At 36.5% G+C, this 21,629-nt stretch overlaps 1 protein-coding gene across 1 annotated transcript in view; it reads right to left on the bottom strand.

Moving 5' to 3' along the window:
* COL19A1 (collagen type XIX alpha 1 chain) overlaps window positions 1-21,629 on the bottom strand; it is a 182,567-nt gene that overhangs the window by 68,594 nt on the left and 92,344 nt on the right. Inside the window, exons 14-16 of the mRNA XM_077782360.1 lie at window positions 20,976-21,029; window positions 20,258-20,293; window positions 8,402-8,449 (exon numbers count right to left, since the gene is read on the bottom strand). Of these exons, the coding sequence (XP_077638486.1) occupies window positions 8,402-8,449; window positions 20,258-20,293; window positions 20,976-21,029 (138 nt within the window). The remainder of the gene's footprint in view (window positions 1-8,401; window positions 8,450-20,257; window positions 20,294-20,975; window positions 21,030-21,629) is intronic.

The raw sequence follows: 21,629 nt of genomic DNA on the forward strand, positions 1-21,629 counted from the left end.
TTTTAGCATTGTAAATTACAACTGTTTCATCCCATTTTTAAATGCTAAAGTGGAAAAAATAAATATTTTTAAGCTGTATCCTAATTTACTGGACATGTACTTCAAGGTAGAGACTTTCTGAGAGAAAAACTGTTTTACATTAAGTATTTTGGACTGTTAAATGTCAGAGTGAAGGAACATACAGAGCTCTAACTTAAAGATGAAATAAGATTGGAGCCTTGCCTGTTTAAAAACAACTTACATCAAAGTCAAGGACTGAGAAGATTAAAAGAGATTCCAAAACTCCAGAGATATAGCTGTGAAGAAAATGTTTTGCATTGTGCCAGGAGGCTGACCTGCAATGCAGACATTATCATTGTTGTGTAAGGTTTGTTTTATAATTGGTTAAGTACAACATTTACTCACTGAACTTGAAAATAAATTATGTCAAAGAAATATTTAAGTTCTATAAATGAGATAAATGCAATCTGAATTTAAATTAATTTTGATGCCACTCTAAATAATCATGTTAAGAAAACCTAACAGCACTACATTTATTTATTTAGGAAGATTTTCTACTCTGTCAAACTAACTTTCTTCATGCTTGATTAGAAAAACTTGTAATCTTAGAGAGTAGACTGATTATTAACATAAGGCAAATATTGCAGTTTCACAGAGTCCCTCCAGAAATGTAATTTTAGAGAAATCAATGTTGAAATACTAGATATGACAACAGATTCTTAGTTTTATGAGGTATTTAATTTATTACTAAGATAATGCTAAAATAACTTCCTCTTAAGTGAAGTATTTGGTATTATAAACACAACTATTGGAAATAAGGAAGTTCTTTCAAAAATATTTACTTCAGGACACCTGCAACATCCCAAGGAATATAAGAGTCAAGGATATGGCTGTGATATTGTAGAAAGATTTTTAAATGCTTAAACCTGATTCACCACTGGAAACAGGGAAACCACCATGATGGAGAAATAATCTGTTTAAATACATATAAAAGACTTTAAAATAGTGTATTAATCCATAAAAATGAAGCTGTTAGCTATGCTGAGAATAAGCAAGAGCTAGTCACATAAAAAACACTGAATTGTCTGGGTTGGAGGAAAGTCTTAAGATCACTTAGGATAATCCCTGTCCTCAAGCAGGATCAATTGTCCAGGACTGTGTCTACTCAGCTTTTGAATATCTCCACAGATGGAGACTCCACAACATCTCTGGGCAGATAGAATTTTGTGGGCTTTGGTTTTTTTGGGTTTTTTTGGTTTTTTTTTAATTTCTTACCCATTGCCTCTTGTCACCACCTATTACTGAGGAGAATGTGTCCCCTGCTTCTTTATTCCCTCACATTAGATATTTACACACTGATGAGATTCCCACTGAGCTTTCTCCAGGCTGAAGAGTCCCAGCTGTCATTGTCTCCTTCCATGGAAGTTTCTCCAGCTGCACCTTGACGCCCCTGAGGAAGTCTGTATCTTCCTTGAGGTGGTCACACCAGGGCTGAGCAAAAGGGAAGGATATCTCCCTTGACCTGCCGGCAGCGCTCTTTCAAATGCAGGCTGGGATATTGTGGGATCCCTGTTTTATGCCACAAGGATTTGCTGCTGGCTCATGGCCTGCTTATTGTCCAAACAGTTCTACATAAAGCTTTCTACCAGACAGTTTGCTTCCAGTCCATGCTCATATCTGGGGTTATTCCTCCCAAGATGCTGAATTTTGCATTTGCTCTTGTTGAACTTGATTTGCCCTTTATTTCTTCTGCCTCAGTTCTCTGCTACATTCGGCCCCATTGTCCAGGCTGTTAATGAGGACACTGAACAGTGGCTCTAGGAGCAGCCCGGGGGTACACCACTAATGACTCCTCTCCAAGTGGACATTGTGCCACTAATGAAAAATTTCTGGACCTTGTTTTTAAGATGGTGGTTTTCAATCCACCTCACCATCCATGCATCCAACCTGAACTTTGTCAGCTTGTCTACAAAGATAATGGGAGATAATGTCAAAGGCTTTGCTAAAGCTGAGGTTGGCATCTACTGCTTACCTCTCATCCACCTAGCTAGTCATATCATAGTGGAAAGCAATGATTTGGTCAAGCAAAATTTTCCTTTCTTAAGTCCATGCAGACTACCCCAATCACCTTCTTGTCTTCCATGTGTTTGGAAATGGTTTTCAGGAAGATTTCCTCTTTCACATTGCCAGGGATTGAAGCCTATTGGCCAGTAGTTCCCTGTATGTTCCTTTGTGAAGACAGAAATGATTTTTGCTCTTTTCCAGTTTTCAGGAGCCTCTCCCAGTCACCATGAACATTCAAAATAATGCAGAGGATTGTAATGTGTGAGTCTCTATGGACTTAGACAGCTGTGTCCTCCATCTGGGTGTGAAAGTCTGACAGCAAACAGCTGTCAGTGCTCCTTCAGCAGCGCTTGGGTCCTGTGCCTTGTGACCACCATCTCTAAGCGTGTGCATGCTGGACACAGAAGGTTTGCCCTTTGTGCCCTCCTGCACAAACTGCTGAGCCACCTGCTGCATCTCCTGCCTGCCTCTGCCATGGCTGCACAAACTGCTCCTCAGAGTCCTCATCCTGGCACAGGCCAGGAGGAGCCTGACCTGCCTGCCGTGGCACTGCTGCTCAAGGACAGCTGAGAGAGTTTGTCAGAAGCTGCCAGAGCCACCCTTGCCTTAGCCTCACCTGGAAGCAACAAGCATCCTCAGTGTCCTCAGAGGCTTCCCAAAATTGCCAAAGTCCCAGAAAAAGTGCCTAGGAGCTCAAGAAGGCATCAAGAGGATTGTAAAGAAGCAGAAACTGCTGCACAGGCTGCTGAGTATTTCAGCTGCATGCTGCGCCTGGCTCTTCTAGAGGCCAGCTGAGAATGCAAAATCACCCTGTCTTGATTTCACAGCATAGCTGTCTAGTAAAATTGCCTTGATCCTTCATGTTAAGAAATTTTTTGCAATTCACTGCAGTATTATATTTTAAAAATTGAATAATTTTCAGAAAAAAATATTATTTACAAAAAATGCAGCAATTTCAGGGAAAATCACTGCTACAAAGATATCCAACTAAAATGAAGCATTACTTTCCAAACCATTTGGAATATTATTTTGGAAATATAAACTGCATTACATTTTATATACTATAGACAGTCTGGAAAGCTCCATGCAGCCTGTAAGCTATAGGTAGTAGAATCTTTTAAGAATACACAGCAACATGGCAAAAGACTTGAAGACTTCAGAAAATTCTTTGCATGGGAGCTGAAGGACCCTAGTGGAATTATTTCAAAAATTAATGCAATGGTGATTTGATTGTAGAGAAAAGCTCTAAATACTTCTTCAGTATAAAGAAGACATTAAAAACCCAGTCGCTGAAGTCTAATAGAGGATTAGATACATGCTCAGTGTAAAATAAAATGCATATTTTGAAATGTGTGATTGACAAGAAACACTGCAAGAAAAACTTCAAGGAGACTTGCAGTCTGTTGTTGATGTCCTTTGAAGTGGAAACTGGACTTCTGCAAAATTTCTTACCCATTGCCTCTTGTCACCAGCTATTACTGAGGAGAATGTGTCTCCCTCTTCTTTATTCCCTCACATCAGATATTTACACACTGATTAGATTCCCACTGAGCCTTCCCCAAAAGCTCATCTTCTGCAAAAGATGATCTTCCTAGAAAGTGGAAGATGACTGAGAAAAGTAACAGTTCTGCACAACACAAGAATCCAGGAAGATGGCATGGTAGTCCACTGTGGTTTAAATTCCATGCAATGCTAGGTTGGTACCCAATCTTAGTATTGTTTGTGGGTTAGTAATATTGGACCAGGGACTTTTCTGAGTAATGTGTAACTACCTCTTGAAGCTCCTGATGTCATTCTGAGCAGTTGTATAATAGTATCAAGTTGCTGCAGCAGTAACATGCCTGAAGGCAATGTGATGGACACTGAAAAATTTTGTATGAATGTAGCCCCTGCTCACAGAGTAGTCTAGTATTTCTCATGCAGGAATGAGTAGCTGTTTCTACTGGCCCATTTCTTTCTGTGACCAGAACTAAAAGCCAAAACTCCTGCTGAGTAAGGTCTCATGTCTAACACAAACCACTCCATTAAAGATCAAAAACCCTAAAAAAATGCTATACAAAGTCATTACTTGTAGAACAAGAGGAAACACTAGACTTTTTTAAGAAGAGCAAATGTCTGAGGACTCCTTGAGGCCACAGGAAAACACAACATTGACTAACAAGTGTGAGTGGTGAATGGCAGTGAGTATCTTGGCAAAAGGAAAAACACAAGGACATGCTCACACAAAATTTAACTACATTCACTGATGATGTTATTTCAGCCCTTTAAATGAGTATTGTATAAGTCTCAGGTTGATTGAAGAATCAGAAATAGGTTCACTGTGTGCTCTTTGAATTTGGCCAGGTTGTGATGTAACCAGGTTATGATGTCTTTTGCCATGACAATTACTTTGGCCTTCAGAACAACAGTCTAATTAAGGATGGACAATATATGATGAATCATTAAATATCTTTTAAGATTTTTTGTAGTGCTACTAAAAATTCTAGGAAGTTTCTTTTGTGTATATAAAGCATGGTAGTAAAACATACAAAATTTAAAAATATTTGTTTGCTTGATCTCAAAACTGTTCCCCTCTTTTTAGTGCTGTGCAAAGGAAGCAAGATATACAAGTCTAAAGATCATTCTTTGTACCCATTGCTCACAAAGGCTACTCTCCTGCATAAGCCAGTCACAATGAGAGGAAATAATGGAGATGAGAGGGAAAGGTGTCACAACAAGTGAGGAAAGAATGGGAACTGATGAGTCTACTCTTACAGACACAACCAATACTCTTGATAAATATTAGACTACTAATCCATTTGTTTATTCAGATAAGAAATATTTATGCATGTTGCTACTAGAGTTGTGTGAGAGAAATAATATAATTATGAATCAAATTTTTATTTGTCATCACACTGATTGCTCTCCAAGACTTCGTTATTTGAAACCTTTTAGCAAATTTGCAATTTTTTGTTAAATAAAGCCAAAAAATAGAACCTGGCCATCCTGATACAGGGTCCTTTAATGCTACAAAAACTGAATTTTCAGGGCTTCTCTCTCCTTCTGATTGATCTCCCCACACTACATTTCTGTAAACACATCACACTAGTGTACTGCTTTCTGCAAATCTTTTTATTCTTTAGGATATCTGGATAGAAGATATTTCAGACTTCTGCCACCAATTTCCATTGCTGACCATCATTTAAACAAGTAAGAACCTAAACTGCTCTTTGATGTGGGAGTAAGATGATAACCCAGTATGACCATACAGCAGTAATATAGTGCATTACTATATTGTATATACAGTATAATATATCAAAGACACATAAAGTGACATATTCAGTATTTTAATAATTATACATGGACTCTGATGACACCAGTAACTCTGTCTACAGCGCATCTATCAGAAAAAAGCTGTTACCACCTTATTTGAAAAAAATGTATTGATCCCCCTTTTTACTTGAAATAAATAAACCACTGACATCATCTAATTAAGTAATGATGTAGATTTGCATTTCTAAGACAATTTGATGTATATGTGAATAAGCATTTTAAGGTTGACATAACTTTGAACTCAAAAACTACAGTTTGGTTATTTTTACGTTTATTATAACAGTAGCAACACTTACTCTATTTCTATAATAATTATTATATATACTTTCATGATGTAGTTTTTTGTGCAGATTATTCCTGTGAGGTAAAAGAAATACTGTGTTTCAGACGTATTCCTTTCACTAAGGGTACAATTTTCCTAGTTCCCTCTTTAGTGAATGGAGGGAGATGGGTTTGGTATTTCTTAGTAGTTCTAATATTAAACTTTGATCTCGGCTAATATAACAAACCTCACTTAAAACATTCTGAAAATGCAAATGCATGCTGTTTTCCTTGCTTTCTTGCTTTTCTACTAATTTTCTATTGCTATTTACCTCTCACTAGCCCTAACCGGAGCCTTCTATATATGTTTCTTCAATATCACCATGAACACTGTTAATTCTCCTCATTTCCTTCTTTCAATGTGTATGTATCCTGAGGTTTGTAAGTTACATGCTATATGATTGTCCTCTCAATTCTTTATTAATCTAAGACCAATTTTCAAAAGAGTTGAACACTAAAAAATGCTCCAGATGTAGGTGGATTAAATTTTGAATATAGCAAGTAACGTATGAATGGCAACTTAAAATAAAAGTTCATGCTCTCAAAATGTGGCATCCAAATTTAACAGATGCTTTTGAGTGTTTGTGAGTGTCTTTTTTTCCTCTAATATGTTGCAGTTCCACTCTTGAGAATGGACACAATATTGCTTTCAGGTCTGAATAATATGTTGGAAAAAAAAAAATATTAGCTAATTACGCACTCAATAATATGCTTTAATCTTCAAAAGACAGCCCATGAGAAAAGCAATAACTTCATATAATGTGAAAGATTTGAAGGATCTGCTGAAAGTAGAACAGAGCAACATGACATCTATAATTGAATAAAAAGGAGCATTTAATAGCCATTAGATGAGCACTGTCCTGTTTGTCATTAAACAGAGCAGAGATCTTGTTACAAACGGTATGTTGTTGTGTAATTAAATGTATTGGAAATGCAAAAGCACATGGGAGTTGAATTAAGCCTGCCAACAATGTTGTTAATGCTTGGACGGGAGTGGCCAGCAGGAGTATTGTTGTGAGCATCTCACTGGTAGAAAGGTAAAGACAGATGCTGGGACTCCACAGTCTGCTGCTCCCCTTGCTTGGCTCAAGGCAGCCGGGTGCATGGCGAGATTACAAAACCATCAGTGCTCTCATTTTTATAGGGGATGGAGTGTGACAGCAGCTCAATTTTATGTGTGAGTAGGAAAATGTCCATGATGAAATATCAACCTACTAATTCCTACTGCAAAATGGAAAATCAATTTATCCACCATTTCCAAAGCAATTTATCCATCATTAAATATAATACAGTATGTTAACTCTGAAATTTTGCACAAAAAACGAAGTTCCAAGAGTGAAGTTTCTAAAACACAAGAATGTTTATAACTGTTCCTAAAGAACATGTCTTTTTGCAGATTCAGTACTCCACAGAACAAGTCTAAAATATGCTAAAAGAGGATACAACTATCTTTTCACACTGCCCTATATATTTAATTGCTAACTGTAATAGTAATGATAATTATAAAATTCTTACTAAGGATGTTAATATGCTAGTAAATGTGCTTCATTAACATTTTCATCACACAGCTTTGAATTCTGCATTACTACACCGGCTTTTTCTGACCAGGTTCTCAATCCTTAGTGAGAAGCAGAAATAAACTCAGCTTTTGTGTCTTTGTGTTCAGCTTAAATGGAATTTGGTGCTATGTTTAAAACTTAACAACCAACATAAAACATAACTTTGGGGCCTGTGTGTCATTACTCATTTTGTTCAAGAGCTAGTCTTCTGTTAGTTTTATTACTATTATTGGTATCCTTCAGTTAGCCTTTAGAAATTCACTGTAGTTTACTAAGATCAATAATGAGAAACACTTAATCTTTTTACTTCAGATATTTTAACTGTGATATTGAATATCAAGATGCCTAAATAAACCAAGAATTATTGAGCCCCAGCTTCAATACTGCAAATTGGGCACACACTTATTTGTAAAAATATTAAAATGCTTGAGTCACAATATCTTCCTGAAATTTTAGGAACATACTAGATTATAAATTTATAACAGTGAATTAATTCTTGTGATACCACAATCATAAGTATTTGTTATCTCCTCTAATGAATTATCAAATTCAATAAGTCAGGGAAAGTAAAAACAGAACATGGAGAAACCAGTCAGTCAATTACTTAATTATATTGAAATTCTAAATGACCAAAGGTTTATTTAATGTATTTGGCAAATTCTGTCTGTCCCCTCCCCACTCCCCCACCCCCCCCCAGTACCATATAGTATCTTTTGTACATATATGTTGTACACATAAGCACTGACACTTGCATAATGGGTCAGTACAACTGGTTTCTGCTAATATTTTAGATAATGACTCTAAATGCATATCTTTATATAGCTTAGATGTTTCAAAGTATAGTTCACCCCTGCCAAAAAAGGAAAACTGAAAAGTTTTAATATTTTTTCAGTTAAAATTACACCAGAAACATACTGCACTAAACACAGTACAATACATCTGTTCTGCCAGTCATGAAAACACTTTAGATGGTTGAAATTGTTAAATCTCCTTCAACTGAAGAGAAACCTCAAGTGTCAAGGCTCAGCTTGTTGTCAGCAAGCCTCATACTCAGCTGCTACCTTACCATTTTTTATTAGTGTTTAGGCAGAAGTCACACATCAAGCTGTTAGCACACTGACCAGTTGCTCACCAAGTTTACTCACCCTTTGACCTTCTTTGCCAGGTGGACCTTGGGGACCCTCCAGCAAACCCTTAAAATACAAACATTAAATAATTATAACATTCAGTGCTATTCTCATTCTCTATTTTTCTATAGAATGTAAGACTAGACCAAAGATCCAGATAGCAAGACAAGTATTTATTTCTAATAATAAGAATTGTCTATTCCTAACAACTCCTTCAATGTTATATTAAGGTGAAAAAAAAAGTCCAAACAATAATTATTAATCACATTCCATCATATAAAGGCTGTATCCTTTGGAAAAGAGGAAGTAAGTCAGCACTAATTAAGCACAGCTATATTTAAGTACAATATTAATTGAAAAGTGATTTATCTTGTTAAGTTAGGATGCCGTAAAAAATTGACAAAAAAAGTTATTTTAAATGATAGACAACGTACTCTACAACTCAAATTCAAATATAGGCACTGAAGGGGGAGGGGAAGGCAAGGAAAGGGAACTAAATATAGCAGAAGGCCTTATGCTCTCTGGATCCTAAGAACCAGCCCTGTGCTTCTTCCTCTGCAGTTCTGGCTTGGCTTTTCAAAACACTTTAGTGTCTCTTTTCTCTCTCCCTGTCTCCCCTGAACAGGCACCAGAGCTTTGAATGTTTTGAATATACCCTTGACCTGTGAGCCTTCTGTCTGAATTCAGTGCAAGGATCTGCCTTTTTCAGTCAGAGACCGAATCACAGACCACTTCTGATGCTTTGGGGCTTTAATTTTATATCTGATTATTGTACAATATAATCATAAAGCCTTCAAATAACATCTCAGAACAACTTAAACAGTCATTCCCCTCACTCCCCGCTTTTTCCATGAGTCACCTTGGAACACAATATAAAAAAATTACTTTGAGGAAGCAATGCAATTTCCATTATAGCAACAAGAAATGTGAAATAATTTTCAATGTAATGAGCAAAGAATATGTAACAGTTCTGCATTGTATAATTAAAAAAAAAGCCTTGCATGTTATATTGCATACTTTTAGAGAGAGATGTCACACAGTTAGAGAACTTACATTTTGTTTATTTAAGAATTTGAAATATTAAAATTTTAAAATCTTTAAAATTTCTCAGCTTTATGTATTGCTTCAGCATGAATTGTATCTTTAGTCAAATTCAAACACTTTACTTAGAATCAATTACACATATTTATTGAACCAATAAGGACCAACTGAGGCATCCTGAAAATCATGATTTTTTTAAAGTATGCAGATTTCTAGAAATGAATTTAAGAAGTTCATTTAGGATCTCTAATTCTCAATATAAACTTGAGAAAGTAAGTAGGCATTCCAAAGCTACTAGCTCATTATATCTTCAAGTAAAGTTTTAAGTTGATTAGAATGTAGTCTGACTTCAATTTTAAAAATAATAGATCACTTCAAGAGCTTTTTCACTGCTACCATTTCTCCACTTTCAAATACTGAAGCTAAAAATATATCTCAGGCAGTATTTAATTATAGGATATTTCTCCTATCATTTCAGTTTATAATGTAAACAGGATAAGGTGTAGGATCTTTTACAAAACTGATACACAACCTTTCCGTATTTCACCATAAGTTTATGGAACTAAAATATGCATGAGAATATGTGTCCAAAAAATAATATAATGGTAAGTTAATTACAGGGCAAGGTATGTAGCTTATGCATATACAAACCCATAAAGCAGCACATCAATGTGATCTCTGTAAAGCTTCTTTACTTTCTCATCTAGGTAGTGTGGAACTTGTTGTGTTCTGTCTAATTGTTCACAATATTCTAATTCTGTGAAGAAATTCTGAGAATTCAGGAAGAGATGGAATTTTGTTTGGTTAATTTTAGTGACAACTTTATGCAAGGGAATGAGATGAAAACCTGTAATGTCCGTTTTATGGAGAGGAAATACTTAGCCTCACATATCTGTATAATAAGGCTCCAAGGGGACAAGAATTACACAAGAATGCAACTGCACAATAGTGATAATTAATAGCCAACATTTTTTATCCAAGGAGTACTTTTATTCTTTTTCTTCTCTTTACAATATTATTGTCAAGAAAAAGGAACCAGATAAGGAGATTTATCTTCAAGGAAAGGGAGGAGAGCTGTGTACAATTGGTAACTAGGCAGGGAGGACTCCCCTGTACAAGGAGCCACATCCTGATATTGAAACTGAGGTAAAAGTTCACACCAACCTCAGTGGGATCTTCCGTTTAAAAATTGATAGGACAACAGAGGCCATGTTAACTAACACAGCTCTAAAACTGTAGTAACTTGGCCAAAGTAATGACGTAGCAATGCTATCTTTGCTCAACATTCACTGAAAGAGATCATGAAAAAATAACTGCAGAAGAAACCTGTGGGAGAAATAAAAAAAAGAAACATTCTACAGTGTATTCTGTCTAAACGGAGGAATAAAACATCTACCATTGAACTCCTATAGAACTTGGCAATGAATAGAAATACATGTTTGTAATATCTATTTAGGTCGCATTCCTATTTAATTTCTGGAGATCTTCCTTTGGAGATCAAAGATCAGATTTGGCTCCCTCCAGCCATGGATAGCATAGTAGGTCGGAGGAGCCCACCACCACAGATAAAGGGATGGAATATAGACTGAATATGCATACCTCTATCTATCTATCTATCTATCTATCTATCTATCTATCTATCTATCTATATCTATCCATCCATCCATCCATCCATCCATCCATCCATCCATCCATCCATCTCTCTGTCTACCAGTGGTATATGGGATATGCTGTGGTTTGTGTTCAAAACATTTACGTCAGAAGACAATCTATTCTACAAGTACAAACTCCCAGGTAAACAACAGCCGAAGCCATTAAGATCATAGAAACACATAATGGTTTCTCAGAGTCGTAACCAATCTGGACTTGAATGTTTTCAGGTATGGAGCATCACCAACTCTATGGGCAATCTGTTCCAGTGTTTCATCACCCTCATTGTAAAAAAACTTGTTCTTTTATCTAATCTAAATTGACCCTCCTTCAGTTTAATACCTCCTTCAGTTTTATCCCTTGTCCTCTCAACAGGCTTAGCTAAATTCTGTCCTCACTTTTCTTATGGGTGCCCTTCAAGTATTGCAAGGCAATTGAAATAATTCACTATGTGTCACTGTCACTCTGATATATTTGAACTGGCAAAAGCATGGCTCTGGAAATGAGCAGAACAATGTCTACGAACAGCACAAGGCACTGTGAGGTATAAAAACAGCCTATTTGTGTGACATCAGGCTGGCAGGAAAATATGATGCATTCTTCGAGGTGACCTAACACACATGGGCTTTTCCTGACTTTGCGAGGCCACCTTTGAGGCTGAAAAGTGGCAGATCTCTACCTACTTCTTGGAAGAGTGAATTAAAACAACATACAGAGTCTATAAAGCTTGTTCCTGTCATGGACCAAGCAAGCCCCTTGGAACAATGTACCTGAAGGAGCTTGAGAAACATGAAGTGGAAATATCTCAAACATTACCACGTAGCTTGGGGAAAAGCCAGTAAAATGGAGACATTCTTAAGTGCAACTGCAACTTAGAGAGTCTACATCTCATCTACAATGAGTGAGGGTGGCTATGAAGTGAGATGATACATGGTGCACTGGTAGGCACAAGAGGGTTGTACAAAATCTTGTAAATGAAGAGCAGAAACTTGTGAATCCCTTTATAAGAGGTAAATCATAAAGGGAAGGATTGACAAGGGAAAATATTCTGGTTTGAACATAGAACAGAAAAAGGAACCACACTGTGAAAAACATGCAGACAAATATTTAAATGAAATATCATCAAAACTTAATCTAAGTTGATAGAAACTAGGAAAAAACAACAAGTTTAAAAAATGCTGCAATAGAATAAGTGAGTTTTTAAAAGAATTTGTATTGAATAACATTTTAGTACTTTAAGAGCCAATATTTTTTGAAAGTATCAGGAGATAAAAACTAGTAAGACAGTAGAAGAAAAATATATTAGGAAGTTACAGAAAAATCAGTAATCAGTTCTGCCAGTTAAGCTGTTTTGTTTCAAAAGCTGTTAATTTGAAGTGTATGAGTGTGGTACTATCAGAAGCCACTTACTGTAGAAGGGCTGTCATGTGACTCTGCAGGTACAAAAGCATTTTTAAATACCAGATACATCACAACAAGCATCTGCAGAGATATGGTGGAGGCATTGTTCATAAATGTAATAACTCAGAGAAAGTGCCTAAGAACATACTCTCAGAAAATCAAAGTTTTTATCGTGACCCCATGGTGAAAAAAATAATGTAAAAAAAAAAAGGAAAAAACCCAGCTAAAGTGAAATAGTGAGGTTACTTAAAGCTATTATCCATGTTACTTCTCACAGAAGATTATGGTTGATGTCAAGAGAGCAAAATATTAGACAAGTACATATATTTTTGGGATTCTGAAAGTTGCTTCAAAACATAGCTGATAGTTTTTGAGGCAGAAGGGTAGACTGCTGCCCTATGTACTTGTAGGTAGCGTTGCTGGAATACATTCTGAGCTGGAATACATTTCATTCTCAACAAAAATTAAATATAATACAAATGTTAGCAATAATAATGGAGGTCTAATTAAACCACAAAATTTATTTAATTTATAGACTGGTTTGTCTGCTCTATACACAAACTATTTTCACCCACTACTTTCACTACTTTCCTCACTATGAATTCCAGCAAACACATGACCTCAATTTTTACAGAATAAATGCTATTAGACAGGGAGAAAATGTATGTAATTTAGTGAGATGAGTTAAATAAAGATAGAGAAAAAGTCTAAATTAGGTATGCAGAAATGCCTTGTGATAATGTAAGAATAGGTAATTTTTTAATCATTTTAATATGGAAGCTTTTAGAATTATAAAATTTGCTACTTCAAAAAGACTCTACTGTAACATACATGATTTTGCCAAGCAATTTCAAAACATTATGTTTATAAACAGAAAGGTATAGTTCCACTTATACAACACCACCACTGAAATATTTAAAAAAGCAGACTGCCACGCAGTTCCTATTGCATGTGATTGATGTAGTTCTTTAAAACACAGTCCTTGTTCAGGATAAAGAAAAAGCTGTCACATTATTGAACTACATTTTAAATGATCCCTCTGTAAACTCCACAAGTAGAGCATCATGGAGTCATGGTAATCAGGAGTCAGGTAGAAAGTAACCACAGATTTCCAAATTCCTGACATAACACAATGGGTGAAGAACTGCAGCATGACTGACTCAAGGAGCACTCTCCAGCCACCCAAACACTGCTTGTGGGATGGATGGTACTGCTGTGGCTGCACTGATGTAAGAGTGGCACAGCATCCCAGACAGGATGCAGCAAGATGCAGTTCAATAGGTCTTAAAGGTATCCACTTAATCTGGAGGTGTTTGTAGAGAGTAAGTTTTACTGTGCAGGTCATTGTGATCCTTCTACCTTATTTTGAGAATATTTTCGTGTTTGGCCTTTACATATTGAGTGTAAATGAATGACTTCCTCTCAGGTAAAAACAGACTATCACACTCAGCAAGCAAAGGAACTGAAATATTAATAACTTCCCTCCAGTCAAGATGGCCAAAGTGTTGGTTTCTCAGGTGTCTTCAAGGCAGTTTATGTGATGCTGTCCTATCTTGAACCCCAAACAGGAGGGTGAGGAAGGGGGAAATCTTAAAATACAATTACCATAGTTTCCTCTTCTTGTCCAAAAGATTGTCCATCACCACCCACACGGAAGCCTGCAGAGCTTGCAGACACGCCTCACTGTTACAAATATATTACAATGGGAAAAACGGCACAGGGAAATCACAGAAGGATTACTAATTTCCTGTTGTATTACCATTTATGAGGGAAATTAGACTAGCTCTATCTTAAGCATTTTCAAACACTACCTGATCTCAGTGACATCATTACAAAAGTTACCTTGAGACAGCAACTGGAAAGATTTCTACACCTGCTTGAGCCCTTAAAGTTACTGCAGTGACCATACTGATCTGTTGTTATACCACTTTTCTTGCTAAACTGCTTTCAATCCATTTTCTTCTAGAGAAAAGGAGACAGCATTTAGCAGAAGTATTTCAGTCTGCCAGAAAACATGACAAGCTACATTTTCTTGATCATTTATTACTGGAGCAAACAGAAAATATATTCCTCACTGATGTCATCATTCTTTGGGTTTGGCCATTTCTTTAGCTCTCTCTGTTGACTAACCTTGAAATGTACTTTCCTTCAGAGACAATAATTTGAAAGGGAAATTGGAAGGGTAATTTCACACAAGTTTACATTCATGAACCTAGTACTTTTATTAAACATAAGTTTATTTGCTAAGCAAAAAAGTATAATCAAAATCCTGAGGACTAAATCAAAATTATTAATTACATTGATGTGTACTGCATATGGGACAATTTTCAAATCATGATTCTAATGAAGGACATAGAAATCACATTCATGCCAATTTATCAGGGTAAAAAACAAATTAAAAGTAAGGTTAAGACTTCAATCTTCACTTGTGCCTTTACTATCAGTATTACTGCATAAAGAAGATAAAAACTGCACTGTAACTGCTAAATCATCTTCTATTTTAACAAAGGGATAATCTTAATAGAACCTGCTCCCATAATTAAAAAATGCTTTTTGAAGAAGAGAATATTTGTAAGGTATATTGTGGAACTTAAGTGATCACTATATTTAATGAAAAACAACTGAACAGTTTAGTATTTCCAGGAAATCAATACACCTGCATTAAAAAAGCTCAGATAAAATTCAGATTTTCCTTAAAGTATACTTGTGAAAATAAGAGATTTAGAATGAAAATTCAATTTACATTCTATACTTTCTTTAATTAAGTAGGATTACTTTCCTTCACATCATGATGTGGAAAGAAAGAGAAGGTAATATTGAGTTGCTTACTACTGGAGAATGTGTGTCCATTTTTTTGGCTTCTGATGAATAACTGAGGAGAAAGCTGTGCAATCTGTAGCTGATGTTTGTTTAGGAAGGGGAGAGCCATAAGTTACAGTGGAGCTTGCCCAGACCTGAATCTGCAACTTCCTCCCACAGCCGCCTCCACACGGCACTTGTGCACCGGCTTCCTTCGGATCGGTTTAACCAGACCTAGGAGCCAACATTCCAAATATCTGTTTAGTAAGCAAGTCCTGGGGACTTCTGTCTGTGACTGACTTAAGCCTTCGCTTCTGAGTAAACACTTGGTGCCATCTGGGTGACTATTTTATAACTCCTGAAAGGGATAGGTTCGCAGGAACGTACGGACGGACGCTCATTTTCCCCAGGAACTAAAAGCAGCGTATCGAGTGTCGAGAGGAATAGTTATCGTATATTTTACAAGAGATGGCTGTGCTACCTTCCCTCACCTGTCACTCTTCTGACACAGCACGCACAGGCTTAAGCTGGGGATACCAGATCAGGCAAGCTGCGGAGCCAGCTGTGACCCTGCAGAACACAGTCCCCAGCTTCTGCCTCTAAATCCCACATCTTGGCAAAACCACACTACAGAGCAATACAATCCCTCCTTTTTACTCTCTCAAGGTTCATCAGCTACAGTACAATTTATCAGGGAACTTAAGCCTTAAACATCTCCCATATTGCTTCATAAAGTGCATGTAATACAGGAGAAAAGTTCAAAATATAATCACAGCATTTATTCATAAGACACCTGAAAGGTACTAAAGAGACATCTACTACTTACAGAGCAATTCAGAACATAGCAGAGAAATTAGAGACAGTACAAAAAAAGGCTGAGAATCAGTCATGATTTTGGACTACTCCCATAAAACTACCACCATAAATGATAAGAAAAATACATACATATACCTGGACTTAGGGAGTGTTAACTGATTCACAGAAACACAGGAAAACTTTGCATCCTTAATAAAAGGGCTCAAATATACCCATATATATGTCAAATTTACAATAAAATGTATTTGCATGAATAATGCCTGAGTCAAACAAATATACTTAGAATTACTGAAATGGCTAATTTCAGTAGGCTTCTATGTAAATCCTATAAAATTTATGACATATTTCTTCTTACAGATTATCATATTTTGCATTACAATGCTGTTTCTTTTCTCTAATTCTTCATGTATGATTGATAAAATTGTATTAACAAGACTTATGTATGTACCTTAAATAAATGCACAAAACCACATGGGATTCTAATCCCATCTCTTTCTGAATTCTCTGCTATTGCTACAAGTAAGAAGTTTTGTTAAATGTTAATACTGTTAGGATTACAGTGTGAAATTTTGTTAACTTGCATCAGACAGGAAGATCCAGAGCTCTAATTTATTTTTCAGATGCACTTTCTGAGCTATAAAATTTCAATTTCAAACTCATAAAATAATTTTTGCATCTTAAAAAGTAGTGCTATTGTTTTGCCTGTTTTGCAGTTTAGCATATGCTCATCTACCTAATAGGTTGCTACAGCTGTTGGGTATTTATGAATTCTGCCATACATACTGCCTTGAAGTTTCCCTCATTCCATACTATAATGGCTGTGTCTGTCAGTTGGACACTTAAAAATATATTTTTCCCTCCAAGTACCAATCCCGTCATTCTCTTCTGTATTTTCTCATGTTCCTATGTTGCTCATACTTCTGAGCTGTGTGGAATTCCTGCTCATAAGGGTTGCACAAACACTTTTAGACACAGAGTCACTGACATCTTTTTAGACTTTTGCAGATGTCAGTAGCACAGACAAAAAAACCCCCCCCCCAAAAAAACAAAAATAAAAAACCCCCAAGAATTTCTACTGCATGCTCTTACATACTTGTATAGATTACCTACAGGCAATTCTCCCTGGATCAACCAGCTGCTGCAGTGAAGCAACCTCAGTCTTTTGCAGCCTTCACCCTCCCTGTGCTAAGGATGGAAGCATGGTACAGATCTGTGTATGGGGAGAACATTCTGACCCCGAACAACACTACTGATGGTCTACTTTATACAGAAATAAGAATATATGATAGACCTCATTCAGCTTACTCCACAGATGTATGATATCTATGGAAACACACAGGAATGGAAAATTGCACAAGGCAGTAGAGCTCTGTATGATGCCATCATTTACCACCTGTGTGCAATTGCACTGGGACAGAAGGTTGATGACCCAGGCCCAGTTGTCTAGTTTGAGCAAAACCTGGTCCCTTTTAATATTCCCTTCCTTACTGCCCAAAAGTCATACTTAGGACTTAGTTCTAACAGTGTGTCATCATTTTCACTTCTCTCCCTGCCCCCCAGCAAAATTCATTTATCTTTTAGATAAAAATAAATAATTTTCACACTAGGAAAAAAATAACAATTACTAGAAGCAGAGAATAAATTTATGATATTATGCCTTCATCCCAAATGAATGGAACATTTTAAAACTTTAACAGGACTCATAAATGAAACACTTACATCATATTTTGGCTATAACAGCATGAATGGTTCTGACATAGTAAGTTCTCATTAAGTGACATATGAACTGTGATATTATCTGACCTACTATTTATTCACAGCATGATATGAATCTTCCTTTCATGATTATATATCTCAAGAATCACAGCCACACAGAAGTCACACAAATAAAACTACTCTGAAAACAGAATTTTCCCTTAGCCACCATCACTCATGTAATTAATCTTCTTTTAGCTCTTGCCAAGAGAAACACACGATTTACAGTGGCCAAGAGAGAAAGCCTTCCTGCTGAGCCATGTATTCCCACTCTGCTGTAATCTGTCTTCAAACTGCTAAACCCATAACACTCACTCTTGTCTACATCAGTTACTAACATCCCTCTGAAGACTGTCTGCTTTCCTAAAAGTTAAACCTTTTCTTTTAAAAAGTGTAAAGGAGACCATCAGTAAATGTACCACACAGACACCTTGTTGTGCTGGAATCAATGAACTGAAACATTTCCAAAGCATTCTGTAATCAAAGAAATGCAATATAAAAAAATGTTAAGTTCCTAGAGATGTCCAAGTGAGGGCCACAAGGAGAAAAAAGGCCCTTGCAGGGAAGAGCAGCTGAGGTCACTTGGTCTGTTCAGCCTGGAAGAAACTGAGGAGAAACCTCACTGCAGTTACAACTTCCAAATGAGGGGAAGAGGAGGGGCAGGCACTGATCTCCTCTTTCTGGTGATAAGTGACAGGACCCAAGGGAATGGTCTGAAGCTGGGTCAGGGGAGGTTTAGTTTGGGCATCAGAAAAAGATTCTTCACCCAGAGGGTGGTTGAGCATTAGAACAGGCTCCACAGGGAAGTGGGGACAGCACCAATCTGATAAAGTTCAAGAAACATTTAGACAATACTCTCAGGCATGTAGTGTGACTCTTGGGGATGGTCTTGTGCAGGGCAGGGAGTTGGACTTGACAATCCCTTCCAACCTGTGGGTCCCTTCCAGCTCAGCATATTCTCTGATTCTTGATATCATACTACTGACCTCTGAGTGTGATTCTTAGGAAAGCTAAGTGTCCACAACTTAAGACAAGGAACACATTAAAAAAAAAGAGACTTAACATATCCAGGTACTTCTATCAGAACAGATATACTAATTTCCCAATCATTTACATAAAAATTTCTCAAAAAGACTGTTCTATGGTCTTAGAACACACACAAAATAGATATCCTCAGGTTTTTTCCTGTCTTATCTTCAGACATGTCTGATTCCTATTCCTATGATCCCTTCAAGTCCTGTAAGAATCTATCTAAATCAAGACATACTCCAATGCATCTACTACAGTACAATTTCAGGTTACTAATAATATTTTAATAAAATATTAACTCTTCTTAACACAGTTTGTATACTCAAGAACTAAAGGAGATAAAGGGACCTGTTTACCTCCAGCAAGATATGAACTGCAGCAAAAAGTCACTGATCTTGGGACAAAACACTAGCTTCTTCCCAGGAAATACAGATACAGGATATTAAAATTCATAATCAAAAAAACAAGTATTCTAAAACATGGCAACTTATTTTTGACACCTGAAGAGTGGAATTTATCTCTATGTTATGGGTCTTCAATGTTTGTAGTTCTAATGGAGATCCTGCTGCTACAGTGTTGGAAATTAAGGGAGGGAAAACACAATGTATAATCATTTATGCTATGAATAACAGTTGTTTTGAAGTTTATTTAGGATTATATGGGTAATATGAATAGTATAGATGTGGCTCATAATACTGCATCTGGGAGAAGAGCTATTGATGTTGTGAAAGTACAGCCTGGAATTTGGAAGATTTTCTCTCTTTTTTTTTCTTTTTAATTTTTGCCACACTCTTTTGCACCATTTTGAATTGTTTTTGCCCAAATAGACTGTTCTGAAGGGAAGGATTTTTCATCTCAGTTCTTGAGCAAAACCACTAGAATTCATAGACTTCATACAGGATTTATTACTTTTATGAAGTAAACAAGGCATGCCCTGGAGTGTTTTCTTCAGGCTTTGTACATGCTTGGGGCCTGGACTGCAAGGAAATTAGGAATATTTTCCACCATCCATACAGTAGTATCTAGCCAGAATACCATACCCTAAAAGCATTGAGCATTTTTGCAAGCTTTTACTGAAAAATGCTTTTCTCTAAAATAACAAAGGAATTCTTTCACTTGAACAAGTCTGTACTATTTATACCTCTAATAAACAAGATAATATCCTTGTTAGAATTTGGAAGGAGCAAGATGTTTCAAACCTGCTTATTTTTTTATTTTAATAGAATTCCCTTCACAATTCATATAAAAAATGCAGAGGCACTATGAAGAAAGGGACTTGACTTTTAGATTTATTAGTGGGAGTATTCACATTGCAAATTAGTTAAAAACATGCAGCATTTCTTAGAGATTTTCTTTTGGTTGTTTTTCTTTACATGTACTCACACTTAAGGTGGCTGGTCCTGGAGGTCCTGCATCTCCCTAGTTAAAACAGGAGAGGAAGTAAATCAACAATCTCTTTAGTTATACATATTTAACCTCTAGACCTTTTAGAGAACATGCAGCACTGCAGAAGTGATTTCACTGCAATCATCAAGCATGTTGATTATGGAAATATGTGAATAAAGTGATATTCTTCTCCAGCAATGGCAGAGATATACACAGTTTACCACAGGTTAAAGGGAAAAGAAAGCACCAGGCCTCTGCATAAATGAATCATAGCTTAAAAAAGCAATCCTTCAAAACACATTTCCATATGTCAAGTTACAAGCTGCAGCTTACATGCACAAGGTGGCTGCTGAAGGCAGCGTGACAGCTCACATATGTAAAGAAATCTGACTGTGAATATTCACAGAATTAGGTCATCGAGGTACAAATCACATCTGAGACCTTCAGGCTTAGTTCATGGGAGCAAATTAGTGCACCCAGAGAGCAATTCAGAACACCAAATTTAGCCTCCTGCTCAGAACTCCTTTTAAAATTCATTGTAATGGTGTCTTTTGCATTACAGTTAGCCTGTGCTTTAACCTGTAACTTTAACCCTTAAGTTGCACAAATGGCAGCAGTGGGTGTTTGCCACACACAGTTACTGCAACGTGTTCAAAACTGAGGAATATCATGCACACTTACATATACATACAACTTAATAGATTTAAAAAGGTACCTTTTCTCCTTTTGGACCATCTGCACCAGGACTACCAGGGTCGCCTTTTAGTCCCTGGGCAAAAAGAGAAATGCATATTTGTTGTCATCTGTGAAAAATTCTGGGACAAAATCTTGTAGCGCTGTGAAGTAGTATAGACTCAACAAATAGACCTTAAAATTCTATCATGTTATTAGTGCTATCTCAAAATTCTTTATTTTCATTATTTTGTGAACAGACACATATCTATCAAAAACCACATGTGTCTTCAACACATAATTAAACATACGAAGCCATCTACTTTATTGTGCCCCATTATGGTAAGTACTGAGTAGAAATGCAAAGTTCTTTTGCAGTCTTGCATGGCCAAAAAAGATAAAATAGAACATTAGAGAGAGTGCTAGTACATTCACTTGAACTCTGCTAAAATTGGAAAAGAGGCAGAGGTGGTCAGAGAACTGCAGATTTTATGTTTCAAGTAGCAGTGCTGAACTGATGAGCTCCAGGAAGGTACAGCTCAGAGCTGCTGCACACCTTCCAACACTCATTTTCACTGGTATTCACAAAGGCAGTTAGAGAAATAATCTATTTCCTTCACACCTCCTTCTTTAGTTCTGCCTTCAACAGGACAAGCAATTAGTACTGCCTACACTTTGCATACACAGCCATTTCACA

The sequence above is a fragment of the Lonchura striata genome, chromosome 3, assembly GCF_046129695.1.
Source record: "Lonchura striata isolate bLonStr1 chromosome 3, bLonStr1.mat, whole genome shotgun sequence".
NCBI lineage: Eukaryota > Metazoa > Chordata > Aves > Passeriformes > Estrildidae > Lonchura > Lonchura striata.